The 12200-nt window shown below is 28.8% G+C and overlaps 1 protein-coding gene across 1 annotated transcript; it reads right to left on the bottom strand.

The window, feature by feature from the left end:
* Positions 1-8046: 8046 nt before the first annotated feature.
* Positions 8047-12195, bottom strand: LOC119609868 (bromodomain-containing factor 1-like; the record flags this gene model as incomplete). The annotated part of the gene is given in 6 exon segments (XM_037964860.1): positions 8047-8555; positions 8628-8749; positions 8825-9893; positions 11115-11504; positions 11871-11967; positions 11970-12195. Coding segments are annotated over 6 exon segments (2061 nt in total), but the record flags the coding sequence as incomplete, so codon positions are not given.
* Positions 12196-12200: the final 5 nt, after the last annotated feature.

Here is a 12200-nt window from a genome sequence, read left to right as displayed (position 1 = left end):
GTTAGTTAGTAGTTAGTTAGTTAGTTAGTTAGTTAGTTAGTTAGTAGTTAGTTAGTTAGTTAGTTAGTTAGTTAGTTAGTTAGTTAGTTAGTTAGTTAGTTAGTTAGTTAGTTAGTTAGTTAGTTAGTTAGTTAGTTAGTTAGTTAGTTAGTTAGTTAGTTAGTTAGTTAGTTAGTTAGTTAGTTAGTTAGTTAGTTAGTTAGTTAGTTAGTTAGTTAGTTAGTTAGTTAGTTAGTTAGTTAGTTAGTTAGTTAGTTAGTTAGTTAGTTAGTTAGTTAGTTAGTTAGTTAGTTAGTTAGTTAGTTAGTTAGTTAGTTAGTTAGTTAGTTAGTTAGTTAATTACTGATGATATTTTACAAAATGTAAACAAACCAAACAACACAGGGATTATAAGACCTTAAAAACTTTAGCATACCTTAAGGAGAAATAAATCAAACCTTTTTTTTTTCGTCAAATAAAACCATTTAAATAAATATTTTATTTCTTTTATAATATTTTGGTGTGTATTTTTTATTATGTTTTTCATATAATATGGTATAATTTTTTTTAACTGATATATTGCATATTTTTTTTGTTTTATTTTTATAATTAAGTATTTTTTATAATTTTTAATTTTATTTTCCTTTTTTTATCATTAAATTAAATATTTTGTAAATTATTTACGTTTTATTTAATTTAAATTTTCTCATCACTAAATGTTCGCCATATATAATTATGTGTGAAAGACGGGGGCGGGGTATGGTAAGAGGGGAGCAAATTTGATGCCAAATATTTAAATTTTTATTTATTTACTGGTTTTTACATTTAAAAAAGTTTTCTTTTAAAGGGATATTTTTCTACACAGTTAATTTTTTTAAAAAGAAAAATTTTGAAGCTTTTTTTTTAACTCTAGTAAAAATGAATTTAAAAAAATTAAACATAATTTAAAGTTTATTGTTTATTATTAATTAGGCTTTAATTTAATATTTACAAGTTTGTGATAAAATAAATTATAATACATTTTTTATACTTTTTTTAATATTATGTTTCTTTTTTCTTTATTTTTTTTATTACTAATACTATTGTTAAATATGCGTATATGTTTTCTACCATCACTAACTATTAATTATTTATTTATTTATTATTATATTTGTTCTGATTTTTCTTTTCAATATAAAACTGTTTTAGGGGCCTTGTTATGGGTGTGGAGTTTTGTTTTTCTTCTTTTTTTGTATCGTTTGTATGGTCTTTTATAAATTATATATTTGTTTTTCTATTTGTTATTTGTTTAATGCGGCTATTTGTTATAATTCTTTGAGTTTTTTTGTTTATTATTATTGTGCTGCACTGGTTGTTTTAAAGAAACTTATATAATTTTTTTAATAAAATCATAATGTTTTAAACAAAATAAATTAAAAACAAAATCAAATTTTGAATTGAAAATAATTGAATAGATTTGAAATTTACTCACAATTATATGAATCTAGTATTTAAATATATATATGAATCTATAATTTATATGAATTTTTATTTATTTGACGATCTTGCTCTCCTTTGATCTGTCTTAAGTCATGATTACAGCTTTGTCAAGGGTGTTTGCTATAGATCAGTCTTTATAATATACTTTATCTGTAGATTAGCCAAAAATCCTGCCTACAGATACGTCTATAGATCAATTTATTATTAGTCTTTAGATCACTCTATAATCTAGACTATAGGTCAGTCTTTAGTCTTGACTATAGTTGATCTACGGTGCCGATTATAGATCACTTTAAACTTCTGACACAACAATCCTGTCTGTAAGTCAATCTATAGTCTTCATTTTAGATCTGTCTGCTGTCCTCACTATAGATCCGTCTTTAATCTTGACTATTGATCGGTATATGGTTTAGCTGTACATAGTCTTGACTATAGAACAGTCTATAGTCTAGACTATATTTTAATCTATAGTTTTGACTATAGATCAATCTATAGTCTTGACTATAGATGAATCTGTAGTCTTAACTATAGATGAATCTATAGATTTGACTATAGAGCAATATATAGTCTTGACTATAGAACAGTCTATAGTCTTGACTATAAAACCGCTTTTGTATTGATTATAAAACAGTCTATAGTATTGACTATAGATCAGTCTATAGTCTTGACTAGAGAACGGTCTATAGTCTGGACTATAGAACAGTCTATAGTATTGACTATAGAACAGTCTATAGTCTTGACTATAGAACAGTCTATAGTCTTAACTATAGAACAGTCTATAGTCTTGACTATAGAACAGTCTATAGTCTTGACTATAGAACAGTCTATAGTCTTGACTATAGAACAGTCTATAGTCTTGACTATAGAACAGTCTATAGTCTTGACTATAGAACAGTCTATAGTCTTGACTATAGAACAGTCTATAGTCTTGACTATAGAACAGTCTATAGTCTTGACTATAGAATAGTCTATAGTCTTGACTATAGAACAGAATTTATTCTTGATTATAAAACAGTCAATAGTCTTGGCAATAGAACAGTCTATAGTCTTGACTATAGAACAGGCTATAGTCTTGACTATAGAACAGTCTATAGTCTTAACTATAAAACAGTTTATAGTCTTGGCTATAGAACAGTCTATAGTCTTGACTTGTGAACTGTCTATAGTCTTGACTAGTGAACTGTCTATAGTCCTGACTATAGAACTGCCTATAGTCTTGACTATAAAACAGTCTTTAGTCTTGATTATAAAACAATCTATAGTCTTGACTATAGAACAGTCTTTAGTCTTGGCTATAGAGCAGTTTATAGTCTCGACTAAAAAACAGTCTATAGTATTGAATATAGAACAGTCTATAGTCTTGACTAGAGTACAGTCTATAGTCTTGACTATAGAACAGTCTATAGTCTTGACTATAGAACAGTCTATAGTCTTGACTATAGAACAGTCTATATTCCTGACTATAGAACAATCTATAGTCTTGACTATAGAAGAGTCTATAGTATTGACTATAGAACAGTCTATAGTCTTGACTATAGAACAGTCTATAGTCTTGACTATAGAACAGTGTATAGTCTTGACTATAGAACAATCGATAGTCTTGTCTATAGAACAATCTATAGTCTTGTCTATATAACAGTCTATAGTTTTGATTACAGAGCCGTTTATAGTCTCAACTAAAAAACAGTCTATAGTATTGACTATAGAACAGCCTATAGTCTTGACTAGAGTACAGTCTATAGTCTTGACTATAGAACAGTCTATAGTCTTGACTATAGAACAGTCTATAGTCTTGACTAAAAAACATTCTATAGTATTGACTATAGAACAGTCTATAGTCTTGACTATAGAACAGTCTATAGCCTTGACTATAGAACAGTCTATAGTCTTGACTATAGAACAGTCTTTAGTCTTGACTATAGAACAGTCTTTAGTCTTGACTATAGAACAGTCTTTAGTCTTGACTATAGAACAGTCTTTAGTCTTGACTATAGAACAGTCTATAGTCTTGACTATAGAACAGTCTTTAGTCTTGACTATAGAACAGTCTTTAGTCTTGACTATAGAACAGTCTATAGTCTTGACTATAGAGCAGTCTATAGTCTTTTGACTATAGAACAGTATTTAGTCTTGACTATAGAACAGTCTATAGTCTTGACTATAGAACAGTCTATAGTCTTGACTATAGAACAGTCTATAGTCTTGACTATAGAACAGTCTATAGTCTTGACTATAGAACAGTCTATAGTCTTGACTATAGAACAGTCTTTAGTCTTGACTATAGAACAGTCTTTAGTCTTGACTATAGAACAGTCTATAGTCTTGACTATAGAACAGTCTATAGTCTTGACTATAGAACAGTCTATAGTCTTGACTATAGAACAGTCTATAGTCTTGACTATAGAACAGTCCATATTCTTGACTATGGAGTAGTCTATAATCTTGACTATAGATCAGTTTATAGTCTTATCTCTAAATCTGTTTATAATCTTGACTGTAGATCAGTGTTATAGTCTTATCTCTAGATCTGTCTATAATCTTGACTATAAACTATAGTCTAGACTATAAACTATTGTCTTGACTATAGATCAGTCTATAGTCGTAACTATAGATCAGTTTATAATCTTTACTATATATTAGTCTATAAACTTGACTATGGATCTGTCTATATCCTTGACTATAGATCACTCTATACTGTAGTTCAGCTTTTCGAAAATACAATATTGTATTCGAAAATTTTCCATAAAAATTTAAACAATTTAAAAATTTGGAAGAAGTTTGAAAGTATTTCCAAAGTTTAAATTTATGATCTAAAAAACTTTCCCAAACTTCTATTATTTTAATAAAAATTAAAACAAACAAAATAACAATTTTCTTAGCTGATGCTGGTATTTAATATAAAATTCAAATATCTCTTTTCTTGTTTTTTTTTTTTTTTCTATATATATTTTTTCTTTAATATGTATTGAATGTATATATAACATTTAAAATTTCTTTATAAACTATAAATACATAAAATGTATAAAGTTTAATTTATATATATTTAGGGGAAAGAAACAAATAAATAATTTTTAATACAATACCAAATAAAAAATTAAAAAAAGAAAATTAAAAATAAAAAGCTGCCAAAATATAAAAAATTAAAAAACAACACAGACAGTAAGAGATTTAAGTTAAAAAGTAAAAGCGAGAGTTTTATGATTACAAGTTTAAAGAACAATAATATAATTTAAAAGTAAAAAAAAATAATATAAAATTATACATTTAAAAAAATATATATATTTATGTAGGTAAATTAATAATTTGTGATAAGAAAACTTACAACTTAAATACTGTATGTAGAGAGTAAATAGTAAAATTCTAATTTATATATACTGGTGCTTATAATTCTGTGTTTTAAGAGATTAATACAAAAAATGTTTTTTTTTTAGATTTTACATTTGATCATTATTATTTAATTATTTTTTTTCATTAAAATGTTTTTAAACATTTTATTTTCAGTTGTGTTTGTTAAATGAATTTTCTGGTTTTAGGTTTTAAATAATTTTATTTATTTTTTTTTTTTAATGTTTTATATTTTATGTGGGTTTTTCTTTCTTTTTTTGCTTGTTAAGAGTCTAAAAACTAAGTACAACAAATACAAATATTTATAAATTACAAAGTACAATGTCTTATTATTAATTATGTTTCTTTTATTTATATGTATAATAAACTGCTTTATATTTTAGTTATATTTATTTGTAAATTATTTTTTTTTTTTTTTTTTTTGATGCCTTCTTTTTATATAGTTCACTTGTTTTGTTTTTGTAAAAAATATGTATGTTTTTTTGTGTTTAAGGAAAAAAAACTTGTTTTTAATATTTTATTTATTTTTTTAATATGTTTTTAGTAGGTAAATATAAAAAATACTGCTTAGTTAGTTTTGCGAAAAAAATACAAAAAATTAATACATTAATTTATATTAAAATTAAATTAAAAAAAAACTTAACTTATTGCATAAAGAAACTAAATTATTTTTTAAGTTATAGTTGTGTTTTTGTTGTTAATTTTATGAGTATATTTAAAAAAAATTATTTATTATTATGTTTGTTATATTTGTTTAAGAGCAATGTTGTTGTTTTTCTTTAAAAACTGTGTTCCAAAGAAAATTTTGAAGTTTTTTTTTTTGTAATTTGTTCGTGTTTTTTTTTCAAAATTATAAATATTTTACTTGTTTGTCTTGAAATTTTGAGCAAAAAACAATTATGAAATAAAAATATTAATAATATATAAACTTTTTGTTGAAACAGTCTTAGCTATAGATCAGTCTATAGTCTTAACTGTAGATCAATCCTTCGCCAAACTATACATCACATCATAGACTTAACTGTAGATCAGTCTTGACTATACAATAGTCTATAGTCTAGACTATAGAACAGTCTATAGTCTAGACTATAAAACAGTCTATATACAGAATAGTATAGAACAGTCCATAGTCTTGACTATAGAACAGTCTATAGTCTGGACTACAGAACAGTCTGGACTATAGAACAGTCAATAGTCTGGCCTACAGAACAGTCTGGACTATAGAACAGTCTATAGTCTGGACTACAGAACAGTCTGGACTATAGAACAGTCTATAGTCTGGACTACAGAACAGTCTGGACTATAGAAAAGTCTATAGTCTGGAGTATAGAAAAGCCTATAGTCTGGACTATAGAACAGTCTACAGTCTTGACTATAGAACAGTCTATAGACTTGACTATAGAATAGTATAAAGTCTTGACTATAGAACAGTCTATAGTCTAGACTATAGAAAAGTCTATGGTCTAGACTATAGAAAAGTCTATGGTCTAGATTATAGAACAGTCTATAGTCTAGACTACAGAACAGTCTATAGTTTAGACTACAGAACAGTCTACAGCCTTGACTATAGAACAGTCAATAGTTTTGACTATAGAACAGTCTATAGTCTTGACTATAGAACAGTCTATAGTCTTGACTATAGAACAGTCTATAGTCGTGACTATAAAAAAGTCTAAAGTCTTGACTATAGACCAGTCTATAGTCTAGACTATAGAAAAGTCTATGGTCTAGACTATAGAAAAGTCTATGGTCTAGACTATAGAACAGTCTATAGTCTAGACTACAGAACAGTCTATAGTTTAGACTATAGAACAGTCTACAGCCTTGACTATAGAACAGTCAATAGTTTTGACTATAGAACAGTCTATAGTCTTGACTATAGAACAGTCTATAGTCTTGACTATAGAACAGTCTATAGTCTTGACTATAGATCAGTCTATAGGCTTGACTAAGGATCAGTCTATAGTCCTGACTATAGATCAGTCTATAGGCTTGACTAAGGATCTGTCTATAGTATTGACTATAGATCAGTCTATATATAGATCAGTCTATTATAGTCTTGACTATAGGTTAGTCTATAGTCTTGACTATAGAACAGTCTCTAATCTTGACTATAGATCAGTATATAGTATTGACTATAGATCAGTCTATAGTCTTGACTATAGATCAGTCTATAGTCTTGACTATAGATCAGTCTATAGTCTTGACTATAAATCAGTCTATAGTCTTGACTATAGATCAGTCTATAGTCTTGACTATAGATCAGTCTATAGTCTTGACTATAGATCAGTCTATAGTCTGGACTATAGATCAGTTCATAGTCTTGACTATAGATTAGTCTATAGTCTTGACTATAGAACAGTCTCTAATCTTGACTATAGATCAGTCGGTAGTCTTGACTATAGGTCAGTCTATAGTCTTGACTATAGATCAGTCTATATTCTTAACTATAGAACAGTCTATAGTCTGGACTATAGATCAGTCTATAGTCTTGACTATAGATTAGTCTATAGTCTTGACTATAGATCAGTCTATAGTCTTGACTATAGATCAGTCTATAGTCTTGACTATAGATCAGTCTATAGTCTTGACTATAGATCAGTCTATAGTCTTGACTATAGATTAGTCTTTAGTCATGACTATAGATTAGTCTTTAGTCATGACTATAGATCAGTCTATATTATTGACTATAGATCGGTCTATAGTCTTGACTATAGATCAGTCTATAGATCAGTCTTTAGTCTCGACTATAGAACAGTCTTGATTATAAATCAATCCTATAATCATGGCTATTGATCAGTCTGTAGTCTTGACGGTAGATCAGTCTATAGTTTTGAATATAGAAAAGTCCTTTATCTTGGCTACAGATCTGGCTATAGTCTAAACTATAGATCATTTTATAGTTTATAGATCAGTCTATAGTCTAGACTATAGATTAATGTATAGTCTATAAATTTGTTTTTGTAGCTGATTGCTTAAAAAACTCAAAGTTTATAAATTATTAAAAAATAAAAAATAATTGAACTTTATAAACGAATAAGTGTTCTTTCTTGTCCTTAACCATGTTGTGGAAAGAAAGCTAGTGATAGTTTTAATATTTCCAAATATTGATCCTAAATTTTCATAAAAATTCTTTTATAATGAGCGATGTGTGTGTAAGTGAGAGAGTAAATGGAAAGATTGTTAGTTTAAGTGTTTACAATGTCAAGAAGTGTGCATTGTAATAATATATTTCTGTTAGGTTTTATTATTGTTAAAAATCTTTATTTTTTTTTATTTGTGTGTGTTTTATAACTATATACTAATTAATTAATATCAAGCCTTGTTTAATTAGTTAAAATTTGAATAAAGTTAGTTCTTAAATTGTATGTATAATTTTTTGTTTTGTTTTTTTTTTTATTATTTATTATTATTTCACTTACGATTGTTTTACTAAACATTTTGTTTTGCTTGTGTTTGTGTGTGTGTGTGGGTTTTATATGATTTAAAATCCTTTATTTTTGGATTTAAATATTGAAAAGTTTCTTTTTTTTATTTATTCGCTGTTATATTTGAGTTGTTGTTGTGTTTGTTGTTGCTGATGTTGCAATTGATATCATGAATGTTTATCAGTCAATTCGGCCCAACGCATTTCAAAGAATTTACGCATACCATGACCAGCTTTGCCCACCGGCGAGTCGTCTTCATTAAACATTTCACAATTGTCGAAAATCTGTCGTACATCAACACAAAAATCTTCTCGACATTTGTAGCTGGAAGTCAGAAAAGTAATAATAATGTTAATAAGGACTTGTGTAAAAAAAAGGAGCTTATGGTTAATTTACCTTAAATCTTGTAGTCTTTTCTTAATGGTGGATAAATCCATGGGATTTTTTATGATTTTACGATACGTGGGAAATTGTTTGGTATTTACTGGCAACAGAAAAGGCCAAGAATCTTCATGTAGCTATATAAGAGAAGTCAGAGAAGATGTTCTTTTAGTATTATATGTCTTTGCTAAGAAGTAGCTTTAAAAATTTACCTCCATTTCACTTAAAACGGTTTTGCATACGGCCAATTCTTTCATTAACTTTTTGGTGGCATGTTTTTCTTTTTTCTCTTGTTTCAACTTTTCCTTGGCCTCCTGCACGGCATGTATATTTATGGGAGGTGGAGGTCCTAGAGCAGTAGGTGGTGGTGTTGTCACCGCGCTGCTAGAAACCACCATCATGGAGGGCGAAGTAGCTGGAGCGTGCAGCTGTGGTGAATGCTGGCTGGCGGAACCATGATGCAGCTGTTGTTGTGTGGGTGTTGAGGAACGGGATGATGATGTTACGGAGGAATGTTGTGGAGAGGAAGTAGCACACATTAGATTCCCAGTGACACCAATGGGTGGAGTGGGTGCTGCTGCTGTTATATTGGGTAAAAGTGGCATTTGATTTGGTAAAGTTGTAGCAGTTAAAAGACCGCCGCCTGTGGCCGTTGTTTGTGTTATAGATGGTGGTACAATAGTTGCTAAAGCTAACGGAGCAGTTGTAGCTGCTGTTATGGTTGACGGTGTGGGTGGTGGTAGTGAGGGAGCTGCTATCACGGCCGCTGAACTGGGCGGTACCAATTTTGTGGTATTAAGGGGATATGGCAAATGATTTGTTTGATTTGAACCGATTTGTTGTAGTGGCGTTGGTGCGCTGAGATTGGCAAAATGTGATGGTGATGACATTATTTGTCCTTGAGGTGGTAAGAGTCCTGCCGTACTGGGCATACAATTAAAACTTTGTTGCTGTTGTTGTGTTGGTGGCGTTGAGGTCGGTATAGGCGACATCATGGGAAGTATGTTTGCTGCAGTAGCTGGTGTTTGTTGTAGTGCCTGTTGCTGCTGCTGTGTATGAAGCATAGCCACATTTCCTGCTGCTGTTGCAGCTGTATTGCTGCCTAATGCTGTTGTGGTTGTTGTTGTTGTACCATCCATGCTGGTATCATTGAATTCATTGTTTGTGGTTTGTGGACTTAAAGCACCTTGACGATTTGTTACTTGATTTTGGAAGCGCGTTGTATCGATAGAGTTGTTATGATGATCATCGAATGAGGTTGAGGCCACAGAATGTGCGGGACTAAAGAGAAATAAAGAAAGAATATTCAGGTTTGAGTTTAAACTTTATTTTGATTTAGAGACTATATTTTCACTGCTTTTAAAACTTTTCGAACTTAAGTTCGAATTTTCTATTTTAATTTCGAATTTTCAAACATTACCTAAAAAGCATAATTTTGCAATTTTTATACAAAATTATTCAATTTCTTTAAAATTTTTGAAAATTTTGAAATTTTTTTTCAAAAATTTTAAGTTCAAATTTTCGAAAATGTAAGAAATTGCACTCAAATAATAATAAAATTAGATTTTTATGAATCCTCATGCTTAAAAGGCCATTTTAACAGGTTTATATTTTTTCACACTTAAGTTTGAATTTTCGATTTTAATTTCGAATTTTCGAACATTACCTAAAAAGTATAATTTGGCAATTTTGATGCAAAATTATTCAATTTCTTTAAAATTTTTGAAAATTTTGAAATTTTTTTCAAAAATTTTAAGTTCGAATTTTCGAAAATGTAAGAAATTGCACTCAAATAATAATAAAAATCAATTTTTATGAATCCTTATGCTTAAAAGACGATTTTAACAGTCTTATATTTTTTCGAACTTAAGTTCGAATTTTCGATTTTAATTTCGAATTTTCGAACATTACCTAAAAAGCATAATTTTGCAATTTTCATGCAAAATTATTCAATTTCTTTAAAATTTTTGAAAATTTTGAATTTTTTTTTTCAAAAATTTTAAGTTCGAATTTTCGAAAATGTAAGAAATTGCACTCAAATAATAATAAAAATCGATTTTTATGAATCCTCATGCTTAAAAGACCATTTTAACAGTCTTATATTTTTTCGAACTTAAGTTTGAATTTTCGAACATTACCTAAAAAGCATAATTTTGCAATTTTCATGCAAAATTATTCAATTTCTTTAAAGTTTTAAAAAATATTGATATTTTTTTTTAATTTAAAGTTCGAATTTTCGAAAATGTAAGAAATTGCACTCAAATAATAATAAAAATCGATTTTTATGAATCCTTATGCTTAAAAGACGATTTTAACAGCTTTATATTTTTTCGAACTTAAGTTCGAATTTTCGATTTTAATTTCGAATTTTCGAAAATATCTCAAAAAGTTTAAATTTTCAAATAACAAACAAAGTGAATAAAATTCTTTGCAATTTCTTGAACATTTTGTCATTTTTTTTCCAAAATTATTAAGTTTGAATTTTCGAAATTAAAAACTCACCTCAACGGTGCCGGCAGCGATGTCATCGACTCATCATGCGATGAATTATGAATATTATGATGATCGGCCGATGTATTCAACTGTTCACAACTGGACGATGTATTATGATGTTTATCTTTGCGTTTCGATAGCGAGGCGGATGAATCACGTTCACGGCGAGGTTTACTAGTGGAGGAACGTTTTTTCGGTGGTGGTGCCTTTGAAATGCAACCATGACAATACCATTTGCCACGCGGCACTTTCAACAGTGGAGGAATGTAACAATCGGCATGATATGCACGAGGACACAAATCACAATAGATCATTTTGCCAACCGGTGCGGGACGATGACCGCCACAAACAATACATTTACGTTCATTAGTAGCCTTATTAACACACTCATAGCAATACCTTAAAGAAGAGGGAAGAGTGGAAAGATTAATGAGTATTTAAAATTTTAGTGAAATGCTAAGAAATTTTTGTGTTTTTTGTTTTAGATTAGTGCTTTTAAAAAGGTGACAACATGGGGGGAGGAGTTTAATTTAAAAAATTCTTTATTTTAGTTTAAAGACTGAGACAAACAAATAACGATTAAACGATTGATTGGCTGATTGATTGACTTGACTGATTGATTGATTAATGAAATGATTTTTATGTAAAAAAACAATAACAATTATAAGAAAACAATAAAAATTAGTTGCCACCAAAACTTTTTTTAAAAAAAGACTATAAATTCGGAATTGTTTGTGTTGTTATAATGAGTCATATTATACTTACCAATCACCATCGGGTATATTCTCCATTTTCGGTTTGAAACAGTAGGTATGATAACCCTTATCGCAGCCATCGCACAGCAAGAGTTTATCCTCATTTCGCCAGATGTGCAGAACTGGCAATTCTGTAAGGAATTCGAATATTTGGAAGATTTTGTAGATGATGTTGATTTTTTACGGCTTCTACCTAATTTTTTAGTATTTGTTGTTGTTGTTTTGGTGGATTTTAAAGTGGAAAAGGAGGAGGTGTTGGAGCAAGGACTAGAGGAGGAGGTTTTATGGGATGTTGAGGTGGTGGTGTTGTTGTTGTTGTGGGTATTTGTGGTTGTTAATT

The sequence above is a fragment of the Lucilia sericata genome, unplaced genomic scaffold, assembly GCF_015586225.1.
Source record: "Lucilia sericata isolate MDLA Ls3-8-SP2 unplaced genomic scaffold, ASM1558622v1 Contig001072F_arrow, whole genome shotgun sequence".
Taxonomy (NCBI): domain Eukaryota; kingdom Metazoa; phylum Arthropoda; class Insecta; order Diptera; family Calliphoridae; genus Lucilia; species Lucilia sericata.
The sequence above is the reverse complement of the archived record's forward strand: the minus strand, read 5'-3'. Positions and strand labels throughout refer to the sequence as shown.